The sequence below is a fragment of the Musca vetustissima genome, unplaced genomic scaffold (genome assembly GCF_032173495.1).
Source record: "Musca vetustissima isolate MV318-11 ecotype Yass unplaced genomic scaffold, APGP_CSIRO_Mvet_v1 utg24031, whole genome shotgun sequence".
NCBI classification, from domain to species: Eukaryota; Metazoa; Arthropoda; class Insecta; order Diptera; family Muscidae; genus Musca; species Musca vetustissima.
The window spans coordinates 99,086-113,891 of NW_026884263.1; the positions used below are offsets into that span (position 1 = coordinate 99,086).

Consider the following 14,806-nt stretch of genomic DNA (forward strand, 5'->3'; position numbering starts at 1 on the left):
GTTACACATATAAGTGGCAATGGCTCAATTATAGGAAATATATGGAAGCGATAGAAATATAAATTTGATACATTCTCATTGATGTTTTTCAATTTTTATTTTGAGGATTAATAATTGCATACATATATTTATAATATTACAAACTTGGTCTAATTTAACAAAAAATATCAAGGTTCGAAAATTAAATATTAATTTGGAGGAAATTCAAATGAGTCGAAGATTTTCAAAAGAAAATATTTTTGTAATTTCAACTTGATACTCTCCTGATATGTCGACGTGAAATGGTTAATTTTAGAGCACTCATTTTTTTGAAACAATAGTCGGCTATTTAAATAGTTAGTAATACAATTTACTTAATATTTTTTGTTGTACAACTAATTGTGTATTACAAGTTATCGCCTTTCAACTATCTCAGTAATTTATCGATAACATTATGTTGCCATGTCTCATCACTAGATCGCACTGACTATCGTACTGTCATCAATGAAAAAAGGGGAGTAGTATTATCGAGCTGAAGAAAAAAGAAATAGAGAAATTCTGCTGGAATCAATTAAAGAAATAATTTTTTGTAACAAACGCTGCAAAAACACTCCATTTACATCATTGCCGACAGTAAGGGGAGAACCTGAAGAATTCCTCAAATTTAGCTCAAGAAAGTGTCTCAAAATGATTGGTGGTTTGTTTGTATACAACCACAAAGGTGAGGTGCTCATCAGCCGTGTCTATCGCGATGATATTGGACGTAATGCCGTGGACGCGTTTCGTGTCAATGTAATTCATGCTCGCCAGCAGGTCCGTTCACCGGTTACGAATATTGCTCGTACCAGCTTTTTCCACATAAAGGTTAGTGAGGTGGCATAATTGCCAGGGGTCTGCACTCCAAGTCGCAGCCTGACTGGCTCGACAAGTTGGTATTCGGTAAAGGAATTTCTTATCAACTATTCCCTCTCGTTTTTATTTCTATTGTGTCTATAGCGGGCTAATATTTGGTTGGCTGCTGTGACAAAACAAAATGTTAACGCTGCCATGGTGTTTGAGTTCTTGTTGAAGATCATTGAGGTCATGCAGTCGTACTTTGGCAAAATATCCGAAGAAAACATTAAGAACAATTTTGTATTAATTTACGAGCTGCTTGATGAAATTCTCGATTTTGGCTATCCTCAAAATACCGATTCGGGTACATTGAAAACCTTCATTACTCAGCAGGGCATCAAGTCGGCAACGAAGGAAGAGCAAATGCAAATCACATCTCAAGTAAGTGTTATTGCCTTTTATTGCTGATAAGCTATTTTTTTGTAATTATGTATTGTTGATTATGCGGGCTTGATTGTGGGATGTGTCGCAGAGAAAATGCATAAAATAATACAAACATTTTTTTTGGCACTGGATATGTAACACATATTAGAGACCTATATAATTATATGATGATTTATTACAAATGGACATAAATGCATGTTATATAATCGTATATTTCGAAACGCAGTGTAAAGGACTCGGACATAACATAATTAAATCATAACGAAATTAATTTGAATATTTTCAATAAGGACACAGCTAGGTATAATAGTCAAAACATGAAAATATCAATTGCAAATGTTTTAGGACACGGACGTACAATGCAGTTTCTATAAGAACCACATCTCTGTGACATGATTTAACTATTTATTTCGTGAAAGTTTGACTTATTTATTTTTGGTAAATTGATTTGTAAACAATCACAACATCTAAATCTTCTCCAAAATGTTGTAAGCTTCATCATATCACATCTCATAACCTAATTGCAATAATTAAGATTTTTTCGAAGTGCAGGGGTTCTGACCCCCTCCAAATTAATATAAGTTAAGATATTATTAAACAAATACTTTGATTGTTCTAAGCTTTTGGAGTAGTCCACATGTTGTTGTTTTATGAATCGGTTTGGGTCCTTTGGTCCAGATTCTTGTATACGAAAGAAATTGCAAATTAAAAACTATATATATATATATTTTCTTTTTAATTTGCGATATTCTCGTTTTTTTGTTGTTTTTTAATATATAGCTGCAAATATTTGAATATTTTATATATGCAACATATATTTTCTTTATTTTTAAGGTTACTGGCCAAATCGGTTGGAGACGTGAAGGTATTAAATATCGACGCAATGAATTGTTCCTGGATGTTTTGGAATACGTTAATTTGCTTATGAGCCCACAGGGGCAGGTGCTTTCTGCTCACGTTGCTGGTCGCGTTGTAATGAAATCATATTTGTCTGGTAAGTATATATCAATTGTCGGTGGTTTACAACAACACTCCAACGCTCTAATTACAAAGCAAATTTCAGAAGCATCTAAGTTAATTGGATCTTTTAATAGCCTCAACTAACATATCTTTTAACAGAGTGGAAAAAATATAGCTAATCCTGATAATAAAATATCGATAGACGATGGCAAGGTGTCGAAACGCTTTCACGAATACATAAATATAGGTTTTTCAATGATGTATTCCTCAAAGCGATTCGGCATCAGTGAAATCTACATACCCCGTTTAAATACAGCAAAGTGAGAGTAACAATAATTTTCGATCTTTAAATTCCATTTTTAGGTATGCCTGAATGCAAATTCGGTATTAATGACAAAATTGTTATGGAATCTAGAGGTCGTGGATTATCTGGTAACTCTGAGGCCGATACTTCTCGCTCAGGCAAACCGGTGGTAGTTATTGACGACTGTCAGTTCCACCAATGCGTTAAACTAAGTAAATTTGAAACAGAACATTCGATAAGTTTTATACCGCCGGACGGTGAATTCGAATTGATGCGTTATCGTACAACCAAAGATATTTCGCTGCCATTCCGTGTTATACCTCTGGTGCGTGAAGTTGGACGTACCAAGATGGAAGTCAAGGTGGTATTGAAATCCAATTTCAAGCCATCATTGTTGGGTCAGAAGATTGAAGTTAAAATCCCTACCCCCCTGAACACCTCAGGTGTTCAATTAATTTGTTTGAAGGGCAAGGCCAAATACAAGGCCTCCGAAAATGCAATTGTGTGGAAGATAAAACGCATGGCTGGCATGAAGGAAACCCAATTGTCGGCCGAAATAGAACTTTTGGAAACGGACACGAAAAAGAAGTGGACACGTCCACCCATTTCTATGAACTTTGAAGTACCTTTTGCACCATCTGGTTTTAAAGTGCGTTATTTGAAAGTATTCGAACCAAAACTAAACTATTCCGATCACGATGTTGTAAAATGGGTACGTTATATCGGTCGCAGTGGGCTGTACGAAACGCGTTGTTAAACACCCATGGTTGTTGTTTACAAGAAATTTTATGTGGAATTGCCCAAACGACCTTTCAAATTTTACGAAATTGCAAACAGTAAAAAAGAGGCAAGGAAAATAACACTTTACACGATCCTTCGTAGTATTCCTTCATGTTGGCCTATCATGCAGGCATTCAATCAATTTAAAAAATTGAAGCAAGAATAAATATTGAAATATTGAAAAAAATATGCATAAATAATAATTCCAATAACAATATATAAAATATATTCTTTAGTCTACTCTCCACACAAACACACATGTATTCCTATAAACACAAGAAAATTATTTAAAAACAAAAACCCCTGTATTCATTCAAATGCTTTATGTAATTGTATTAATTTTATATAATCCTTATATATTCTGTAATGTTATCGGTAAATATATTTTCTATTATTATTTTTATTTGGTAGTTTAAACTTTACTTTTGAAGACAAATAATCTCCTCTGAAAAGAAGTTATTGATAGTTTTAGTCATATATAAGCAAGCTGCATTGGTTCCCGGAATATACTCTCGTCGTTATAATAATGCAAGTGTTCATGTACGAATAAATAGCCATAATACAAGTTGAAGTTAATGAACAACTCCCACTATAAATAAGCTTCTCATGAAAATAAATAAACTCTATTCCAAAATATTTATGTTAAAACAAAATTAACCAATAAAACATTGACAAATTCAAAATCTACATCAATATTATTGTGTACAATAAATTAACAATCGCATTCTGCAGAAGTTTACAATAACCAATAATTCAAATATTCGCCAAGCAAATTAAAAAGTATTTTCTTTCTTTCGAAAATCCCCTTAAAGTATATTTAGAAATTAAAAAACAAAATATATATTAAATGCAATAAATGGTTATTATTGATAAGGTACAAGAGAGACGAGCATTTATATAATGCGCCCCAACCAAAAGTAAAAACAAATTGATCAACTTTATCGTTAATTAGATAAATTATACAAATACAAAATGAACAATATAAATAAAAATCACCATGCAAATATACTCGAATATTATTAAATTATGTTGTTTTTTTTTTTTTAATCAGTGATTAATTTAAATTCTAAGCATTTCTTCCATTCCAGATGCGAGTATAATTCAAATTGAAGGGAAATGTTTAGATTATTGGCATAATCTGCCGTGGTACCAAAATGATATATTGCCTATGAACAAGAATATATACAATATTCATTGAATTACAGTTTATGTAAAAAAGTGACTTGCAAACATTTTTTAATTTTTATTTTCTTTTTGCACCCTAAGATATGCTTTTACTTTTTTATATTGTATTTAATATTAAAAAAGTGTACCATATCGATCAAAGTTTGGTTAGGGCTCACCATCGTTACATTCGTATTTCAGAAGCATGTACTGACCACAATTAGCGTGAGGTGTATTAATTAACTGATACCTGTTGATAAGAGAACACCTAAATAAGTACTGATTTTATAATTGATTATCAGCACACGTTCAAATCTGTTGGGTACACATTCAAGTTCTGTATTCAAATAACTGTCATAACTATTTCTTGTTGTTGTGAGATTCGCACTCACTTTATCTTTACTGGAAGTTCGTTATCAATGATGGCTAAAGTTGATTTAAATTGGTTTCCTGGAACGCCTATGATAAATTAGTCAACGAACCAGCAAACTCGAATATAAAAGAGACTCGAACTTAGTGTTTGGAATATATTAGAAATAGTTTTGTTTTTCCTAAATATGGATGCCAGTGGAATTATCCCTGATATTATCGATGAAAAACCTGGTGCTGCTGCCAAGGTTGTCTATCATGGCGGTGTTAATGTTGAATTCGGCAAAGAGTTAACTCCAACACAAGTTAAGGATCAACCTGAAGTTAGCTGGGAAGCAGAAGATGGAGCACTCTATACATTGTTGATGGTTGATCCAGATGCACCATCGCGTCAAGAGCCCTCTTATCGCGAAGCTTTGCATTGGCTAGTTATCAATATTCCTGGTAATAAAGTCTCAAATGGTCAAGTGGTTGCTGACTATATTGGATCTGGACCACCGGAGGGCACAGGTTTACATCGTTATGTTTTTCTGATATTTAAGCAGGAACAAAGGATTTCCGCCGAAAAACACATACCAAAATCGTGAGTCCATAAACACATACTGTTATAAGTTACACAATTTATTTTATTTTTCTTAATTGCAGATCTCTTGAAGGTCGTTTGAATGTCAAAACACGAGATTATATTTCGAAATATAACTTGGGAAATCCTGTTGCGGGAAATTACTACGAAGCCCAATATGATGAATATGTTCCAACTTTAATGGCTCAATTTAAATAAAAAAATAAACAAAACTAATTCCTATATTCATTCCCATAATGGAGTTTAAAATGCGAAGGTGTGTTAATTACCACAAATTAACATTTGGTTATGTAAGAGGCAATGCAACAGTAACTAACAGGAATTTCTACGTTCCGTTTTGTTTTTAAGTGAAGCCGTAACACATTACCCCTTACGCTGTTTTGTAAAATAAACATTAATTTCTTGACATAACAAAATACATTTCATTTATTAAGCATAGTAACAAAGCCAAATAGGCCATTTAAGGTACACAAAACAACATAACTTTTATTTTTTATTAACTAAAACACTAATTTTTATTGAAGTTACATATGAGACAAAAAAAGTTGTTTTCTATTTTTATTATTCAATTGTTTCATGATATCCACTTCAATCTCCTGGTTGGAGGTTAATATATAAGGATTTGTATGGTCGGACCATGTTTTACTCTAGTGTTTCTATACATATGTGAAATGCACCGTGTCCATAGAAGTAATAAATCCCCGCATTTAAAAAATATTATAAATATACAATTGTATATTTTGAGATAGTCCTTTGCTTATTTGTGGCGATTATATAATTGCAATTACACACAATGGAAACAGGACAATAAATTCGTTGTTGACTGTATTTAATTCTTATAAGGAAAAGTTCTAGAATCGTATGTAACAAAGTTCACTTATGCTATTACTCAGTCTTTTTGTGAAATCAAATTTGCATGCCATTGATAATTTAGTGTTTATAGGTCGACACATTCAGCGGGTGGTGGGTGCGATAACTAATTTGTGATAAAAGTCAATACATCTGTGATTTCATAATTGATCATCGAAATTTCTGCTATTTTGACCATTAACCAACACACAAATGACTAACTGAACGGTAGCAACTGCTGATTATATTTGTTGTTGCATTTTATTTTACACTCATTCGTCGTATCTTCACTGGAAGTTTCTTATCATGGAATTGATTAGAGGTGATCTATTTGATATCAATGTTACTTCCATGATAATGCAAAAATAAATGAGTGTTTTTTGGGGGGACTACGAAAACTCGATAAAAAGGCTTGGGTTGTTGAAGAATAGCATAGTTTTGTGTGAACCATAAAGTAACAAAGTTATTTCTATAAAATGGATACTGGTGGAATTATTCCCGATATTATTGATACTAAACCTGGTGCCATTGCCAAGGTTACCTATCCTGGAGATGTCAAAGTTGAATTGGGCAAGGAATTAACACCAACACAAGTCAAGGATCAACCTGTAGTTAGCTGGGAAGCAGAAGATGGTGCACTCTATACATTGTTGATGGTCGACCCAGATGCACCATCCCGCCAAGAACCAACTTATCGTGAAATTTTGCACTGGCTGGTTATCAATATTCCAGGCAATAAAGTGGCCGACGGTCAAGTCGTAGCAGAATATATTGGTTCTGGTCCACCAGAAGGTTCTGGTTTGCATCGTTATGTTTTCCTAGTGTTCAAACAAGAAGAGAAAATTTCCACCGACAAATTTATAGCAAAAACGTGAGTATGCATACCTTAAAATACTTTCAGTTGATTTAAATATTCTTCTCTGTTGTTGTATGCAGAAGCCGTGAAGGACGTCTGAGTATCAAAACACGAGATTATATTACCAAATATAAATTAGGAAACCCCATTGCTGGCAATTATTATCAGGCTCAATATGACGACTATGTACCAATCTTGAAATCTCAGTTAAAGTGAATCGATTTTCCTTATGCCAATTAGAAATAATAAAGTATTATCATTTACAGTTTAGTTGTCAACAATAAAATGTGTTTGTGTTATTTATTTATTTTATTTCATTCAAAGCAAAATGAGAATGAACTCGCAGAACTTAATTTTCGAATATGATTACAGTCACAAACATTTTTTTAATTAAAAACGGATTAATGGCCAAAGGATTGAATTATTGTTAAATTGGTTCATTAAGTTAAGCTGGCCTAGATCATGTGTTTTACTTTTAACAAACCACTTTCAATCTAGAGCATGTGTTTTACTTTTAACAAACCACTTACAATATTGTGGATGTTGTTGTATTTGTAGCAGCCCTATTGCTTTTAAACAATAGGAAGATTTGACAGACGAGTAAGACTCGGGTCGTTTCGGATCGTAGACTCCTTTGTCGTGGAAAGGATAGAATATAACAGACAGATAACACCCCATCTGTCTGTTATATTCGTCAAATGAAAAGTTACTGTGGATTAATTAATACGACAAGCCAATATTGAGTATGAATTTTATTTGACCAGTCAAAAAATAAATAATGCATTAAGGGGACCCCCCCCCATTCTCGGGGTCAAAATTTTTGTTAATATAATTCGAATCTACACTGATTAAAGAATGTCTCTACAATTTCAAGTGAAAATCTCCAGAACTCTTGAAGATATAGCCGATTTATTGTGTCAGCATCAAGTGACGGCTGAAGGGTTTCTCAAACTTTAAACGCGTTTTTCTCTAAACATTTTTTTGCGAATGGCGGGCACGATAACTCAAAAACTAATAATCCAATCGGTTCCAAATTTTGCAACGTTTCTCTGGGAGTGTATAGCTCTCGTATGAACTAGGATAAAGCCAATCGGTGAAGATATTCCTTATTTTTTAACTTGGTTTTTGGTAAAAAATCGGCGATTTTCCAAAAATCGCCATCAAAATAAGGACTTTTCTTTAATTACAAAAAACAACAACAAAACAATAACAAACATTTTTTGTAAATTATTTTTCTTCTCTTTTAAATTTTCAATTATATATGTGCAAAGTTACAAACCTTAACAAGCATTTGTATTCATTTACCAGCCCATTGAAAATCTTGAAAAATTAAAATCGAGAATGGGCATTTTTTAATGACAGATTCTAAATGATTAGTAGCACAACATCATTTTGAAGATAATCATATGTTTTAAATCTCTATCTTCTATAAAATGCATGACTTCTGTTATCTACTTCCATAATCTGTCATCGTATATAATTTCAATTTCTGTTTATTGCTTGTAATATATAAAATTCATTTACTTTTAGTATTTATAAGACAAGAGCTTAGGCATATACAATTCTTGTTTTACTATATCATTATATTGGTTTGATATATATGATTTATTTATTTTCATTCTGTATATATTTGTAACACTCCAAGTTCGTACAAAATTCAATTTTCTCCTTTATGATATTGACAAAAATTTTAAAAATTGGTGGATTCTTGCAGCGGGGAACAAACCAAATATTTCAACTTTGGAATTGACTAAAATATAATTTTTATCAAATTGAAACAATAAAAAGTGCGTAAATTTATCATTAGCTAATAATAAATGTACGCACTTTATCTTTATTAGTGAACAAATTAAAATCACATACATATTAACAATTTGCTATAATATTCTGAAGTTATAAGGCTTATCAATTAAGGCAATCTAATCGGTGACACTCGATATTTTTGCCAGGAAATATACGGATATATAAAACAATCTGCGAATAATTAGTTCAAATGTCATTTGATAGTCACAGTATAGGTGTCCGATAGAGAAAGTGATTTATAAGAAAAACAATATGCAATCAGCATTTGTCCGCCGAGTTCAATTACACACAACAACTTTTTGCAGGATTAAAAATAAACGTTCTCTGCACGTCGAACGTAAAGTTAAAGTGAAGGACACTGACATTAATATTGTAGAATGTGGACAGGGTACCAAAACCGTTTTGCTTATGCCAGGCATTATGGGATCGATTTGGACAGATTTTAGTCCACAAATCAGAGAATTGCCCAAATTACTGCCTAATCACACAATCATTGCTTGGGATCCACCTGGATATGGTAAATCGGTTCCACCTACCAGAGAATGGAGAACAGATTCATTGCAAATTGATGCAGAATATGCTGTGGATTTAATGAAATCATTAAACAAATCAACATTCTCGATTATTGGTTGGAGTGCTGGAGGCACAACTGGTCTTATAGCAGCTAATCGCTATCCTGAAATGGTAGAAAAACTTGTGATTTGGGGCAGTGGTGCTTATATGTCCCGAAGTGAGTTACAACTGTATGACGGAATGCGGGATGTTAGCAAATGGCCAGCGAAAATGCGCAACCCTATGGAGGAAATATACGGTGTTGAAAGATTCTCAAAATTGTGGAATGATTTAGTCGATACCCTTTTTAAATTGCCCAATGGCGATGTTTGCACAAACGAATTGAATGCAATTGAAGCACCTACGCTAATATTGCATGGCAGGAAAGATCCCATGAAGCCATTTGAACATGTTGCATATTTAAGAGAGCACTTAAAGAATACAAGGTGGGAGTTCTATAGAAATTTGTTTTTTTAATTGTAAACGTTGATATACTTTTGTTTTTACAGATATTATGAATTCCCCGATGGCAAACACAACATTCATATTGCGTATGCTAATACATTTAATAGGTTAGTCAGTGAATTCTTGTTGGATACATCACTGCCATAGTATATAGATGTAAAATTGTTATAGATATTATAACTAACCGTTTACTAAAATAGTTTATTGTATATTTCGAAAAAAAAAACACATTTCAAACCATATTTTAATTAATATTCCCTGTGGTATATTTCTGTAAAGTTGAAAGGAATGAATAAAATTGTTTCTTAAAAATAGTAAAAACAATTTTTAATAATGCCAGACCAACAAACCAATTGTGGATATTTGGTTTTATGATGATCATGTTTATTATTTATCTAAACATTTGTTTCAGGTATGCAAAAAGAATTTTGCAACTAACTGGTTAAATTCATCCACATAACGTAAATGGAAATTGTGTTTTCCCTTGGAAAATGCATAGTACCTATAAATAGGTTACATATAAAAAGTCTACACATATGAAATTGTATTTTACTTTAAATTACCTTGAGTTCTTCATGTGGTCCCTTAAATAAGCCATGGGTTCAGTGGCAACCATGGAGTCTTGATTGCCTCGTAATATAAGCGTTGGTGCTTCTATCATATGTATCTCCCTTTGGCAAAAATCGCCGCCTTTTTCTTCATGAAACTTATTTAGTAAATCAACCCATCCATTCCATAGTTCAGTAAGTCCATCGGCTCCATATAAATCTTCTAGTATCTTTCGCATACTAGGAGACCACTGGTTCACATCGCGTAAATTATGAAAAGCTGATATTTCTGATGGCATCGAATACGGTCCAGCCGCACATACTATCAACTTTTCTACATTTTCCACAAAGGTACCAGCAATTATAAGCCCGGCAATGCCACCACCACTCCAGCCAGGCCCCAGGCATTAGTAATAGGTTTTATCGCCTTTGCCGCATTCAACAATGTTAATGTTTATTCCAGCTGCACTTCCTTTATGTTCGAGATGTACAAGCCGCTTCTCGAAAGTAGATGGAAGGGTAAGGGTTATAAGCCGATCGAGTAGCATACTTTGTGAAGAGCAAGGCGTTACTAAATCATAGCCTTGAAAATCAAACCTTTGTTGTTAGGTTAGGTTTTGGGATGTGCAGTCACATGTGTGACTGCAACACTCTGAGACCGATTGGGTCCGTTGTGATCATCCACAAGAGAAAATGAAGTGAAGAGAAGACACCAAGAAGACAGATCTGTAGGAGAGAAAGGAGTAGTAAATTAAAGGGGTGAGAGTGAGTGAAAGGTCGATGGTCCTATGAGTCATACAGAAGAAAGCATTACGTGCCAAGGCTATGTGCTCCTAACCATTTTATGTTTCTAATTATGCTGTAGATTAGAGCAGGTTCGGTTGATGAGAAGAAGCTGAGACCCGGTAGAAAATGAGCACCCATTAGTCTGTGTCGCCTATAAGCCAGGGCTGGGCAGTGACACAGGAGATGCTCAATTGTCTCCGTCTCCTCCTCGTCAGCACAGAGTCTACAGTAATCAGTTGCATCCAGATCCCATTTACTAGTAAGGGCCCTGATGTTGCAGTGACCAGTGATGATTCCCGTCATCACTCTAATTTCAGCTTTGTTCAGGTTCAATAGTGAGTGCGTTCTTTTGGTAGACAGAGTCGGCCAGATTGATCTTGACACGTTGCACCTAGGTTCGTTGTGCCAAAGTTCGCGGGCTGTTTCGTCAAAGAATGCCTCAAAGTTTCTGTAGAAAAGACATATGGGTGGTTTAATTGAGTCATCAGTTTCTAGATCGGTGGATTGAGACCCTCGTCTAGCTAGTTCGTCCGCTCTTTCATTACCCAAGATGTCACAATGTCCTGGTACCCAACACAACCGATAGCTATGGTTAAGTTCTTCCAGAGCTGCTCTACACTTGAGGACGGCTTCGGATTTGATGTGGCAAGATTTGATGGCTTTAAGAGCCGCTTGACTATCCACAAAGATAGTCACCGGTTCAACGACCTCAGCATCCAGGTTTTTTATCAATTCCGCTGCCTTCCAGATCGCGAAGATTTCAGCTTGGAAAACACTACAATTACTATCCAGCTTGTAGGTCAACTCAAGGCCTAACCTTTCACAGTAGACGCCTGCCCCAGTACCTTCTTCCATCTTGGATCCGTCTGTATAGAAGGCCAGACCGTCCAGAGGAGGGTTACTTCTTCTCCAGTCGTCTCTACTAGGAATAACGACATCTACATCGTCAAATCTAGGGATTGGTGATATATAGTCACTTAGTTTAGCGCGTTGGTCCAATGCTACCCCTGGTTCATTTAGAACACTACTATGCCCAAAGGTACAGTTCCGCCAGAGTTTTTGTTCGTGTAGCCTCAGGGCGCTACGCGCAGCCTGACACTTAATGCTGAGGCCCAAAGGCTTGAAGTACAGCATTGCGTTCAGAGCTACTTGTGGCGTACTCCTTCTGGCTCCTGTAACTAAGATTGCGGCGGCTCTTTGTACCTTGTCTAGTTTACTCGATGTCGACTTGAGGCTCAGACAGTTCCACCAAACAAGAGAGCCATAGGACAAGATGGGCTTCACCACAGTGTTATACAACCAGTGTATAGTCGATGGTTTAAGCCCCCAGCTTTTCCCAATAGAGTTCTTGCATGCATAGAGTGCAATCATTCCTCTCTTCGCCCGCTCCTCAACGTTCCTTTTCCATCGTAGTTGACAGTCCAGGATTGTGCCGAGGTACTTTGCTTCGGGAGATAGGTGAAGTTGCACCCCATCCAATGTTGGTGGAACAAAAACGCCGAGCTTACGCTTCCTAGTAAACATTACCAGTTCTGTCTTCGTTGGATTTACACCAAGACCATTTGCCTTGGCCCAGCGTGACAGAGTCAGTAAAGCCCTTTGCATAAGCTCAGAGATTGTAGAAGGAAATTTTCCGGAAATCAATATCACCACGTCGTCCGCGTAAGCTACAACTTTGATACATTCCCCGTCCAATTCCCTCAAAATAATATTAATTACCAGTAGCCATAGTAACGGCGAAAGCACCCCTCCTTGAGGTGTGCCTCTAGTTACTGTTTTCCTGATTTTTGTATCCCCCACACTTGAATTTATAATTCTGCTGTTAAGCATTTTATTTATCCAATATGTCAGAGTATCAGGAATGCCGACTTCCCTAAGTGAGTGGTTTATGGATTCAAGTTTAACGTTGTTAAAGGCTCCCTCTATATCTAAGAAGGCGGCCAGCGTAAAGTTTGAGTTTTCCATGTTCCTCTCAATATATCCCACCACTTCGTGCAGTGCAGATTCCACAGACTTGCCCTTTATGTATGCGTGTTGTGAGTTGCTGAGAGAAGTGGTGTCTATACGACTCCTTATCTCCAGGTCGATCAGTCTTTCGAGAGTCTTGAGGAGAAAGGATGATAGGCTAATGGGTCTATAGTCTTTTGGTGCAGAGTGGCTTGGTTTCCCTGCTTTGGGGATATAAGTGACCTTTACCTCATTCCATAGATCCGGAACACACGAGAGAGTCAGACACGCAGTATAAATCTTCTCAAGGATCAGATAAATACCTGGCGAGGCATATTGAAGCATCGCCGGAAAAATACCATCCGGTCCTGACGATTTATAAGGCTTAAAAGTGTTGACCGCCCATCGTATCTTATTTCTGTTTACCACCCTGCTAATGAGATCCAGATCCGGGGTAGCAAAAAGCTGAGTGTCATCACGATCACCGTCGATGGTACCCACGTCTTTGCAACCCGGTAAATGAGTCTCGGCTAGGAGATTAAGAGTCTCAGAACCTGAGTTCGTCCACGCTCCATCTTGCTTCTTAATACTACCGATGGACTTCGGGTCCTTGGATAGTAGTTTTCGAAACCTAGCAGCGTCATTGACCCCTTCTATTGACTCACAGAAATTTACCCATGTTCCACCAAACAAGAGAGCCATAGGACAAGATGGGCTTCACCACAGTGTTATGCAACCAGTGTATAGTCGATGGTTTAAGCCCCCAGCTTTTCCCAATAGAGTTCTTGCATGCATAGAGTGCAATCATTCCTCTCTTCGCCCGCTCCTCAACGTTCCTTTTCCATCGTAGTTGACAGTCCAGGATTGTGCCGAGGTACTTTGCTTCAGGAGATAGGTGAAGTTGCACCCCATCCAATGTTGGTGGAACAAAAACTGAGCTTACGCTTCCTAGTAAACATTACCAGTTCTGTCTTCGTTGGATTTACACCAAGACCATTTGCCTTGGCCCAGCGTGACAGAGTCAGTAAAGCCCTTTGCATAAGCTCAGAGATTGTAGAAGGAAATTTTCCGGAAATCAATATCACCACGTCGTCCGCGTAAGCTACAACTTTGATACATTCCCCGTCCAATTCCCTCAAAATAATATTAATTACCAGTAGCCATAGTAACGGCGAAAGCACCCCTACTTGAGGTGTGCCTCTAGTTACTGTTTTCCTGATTTTTTGTATCCCCACACTTGAATTTATAATTCTGCTGTTAAGCATTTTATTTATCCAATATGTCAGAGTATCAGGAATGCCGACTTCCCTAAGTGAGTGGTTTATGGATTCAAGTTTAACGTTGTTAAAGGCTCCCTCTATATCTAAGAAGGCGGCCAGCGTAAAGTTTGAGTTTTCCATGTTCCTTCAATATATCCCACCACTTCGTGCAGTGCAGATTCCACAGACTTGCCCTTTATGTATGCGTGTTGTGAGTTGCTGAGAGAAGTGGTGTCTATACGACTCCTTATCTCCAGGTCGATCAGTCTTTCGAGAGTCTTGAGGAGAAAGGATGATAGAGCAAGACCATGAATGAAGCAAACA

At 36.1% G+C, this 14,806-nt stretch overlaps 5 protein-coding genes across 5 annotated transcripts; 4 read left to right on the plus strand and 1 right to left on the minus strand.

The window, feature by feature from the left end:
• The first annotated feature begins 624 nt into the window (after window positions 1-624).
• On the plus strand, window positions 625-3,294 carry LOC133331253 (AP-2 complex subunit mu). The gene is made up of 4 exons (XM_061539652.1): window positions 625-843; window positions 976-1,254; window positions 2,092-2,251; window positions 2,581-3,294. The coding sequence occupies exons 1-4, from the start codon at window positions 667-669 to the stop codon at window positions 3,276-3,278; spliced, it is 1,314 nt and encodes a 437-aa protein (XP_061395636.1). The 5' UTR covers window positions 625-666; the 3' UTR covers window positions 3,279-3,294.
• A 1,728-nt stretch (window positions 3,295-5,022) lies between these two features.
• LOC133331258 (protein D3-like) lies at window positions 5,023-5,615 on the plus strand. The gene is made up of 2 exons (XM_061539659.1): window positions 5,023-5,417; window positions 5,480-5,615. Exons 1-2 carry the CDS (start codon window positions 5,023-5,025, stop codon window positions 5,613-5,615), a joined length of 531 nt encoding a protein of 176 aa, XP_061395643.1.
• Window positions 5,616-6,730: 1,115 nt separating this feature from the next.
• Window positions 6,731-7,338, plus strand: LOC133331266 (protein D3-like). Its single transcript, XM_061539666.1, has 2 exons — window positions 6,731-7,137; window positions 7,203-7,338. The coding sequence occupies exons 1-2, from the start codon at window positions 6,743-6,745 to the stop codon at window positions 7,336-7,338; spliced, it is 531 nt and encodes a 176-aa protein (XP_061395650.1). The 5' UTR covers window positions 6,731-6,742.
• Window positions 7,339-9,177: 1,839 nt separating this feature from the next.
• Window positions 9,178-10,089, plus strand: LOC133331267 (valacyclovir hydrolase-like). Its single transcript, XM_061539668.1, has 2 exons — window positions 9,178-9,923; window positions 9,987-10,089. Exons 1-2 carry the CDS (start codon window positions 9,178-9,180, stop codon window positions 10,087-10,089), a joined length of 849 nt encoding a protein of 282 aa, XP_061395652.1.
• Window positions 10,090-10,350: 261 nt separating this feature from the next.
• Window positions 10,351-10,891, minus strand: LOC133331268 (valacyclovir hydrolase-like; the record flags this gene model as incomplete). The annotated part of the gene is made up of 2 exons (XM_061539669.1): window positions 10,351-10,444; window positions 10,506-10,891. Coding segments are annotated over 2 exons (480 nt in total), but the record flags the coding sequence as incomplete, so codon positions are not given.
• Window positions 10,892-14,806: the final 3,915 nt, after the last annotated feature.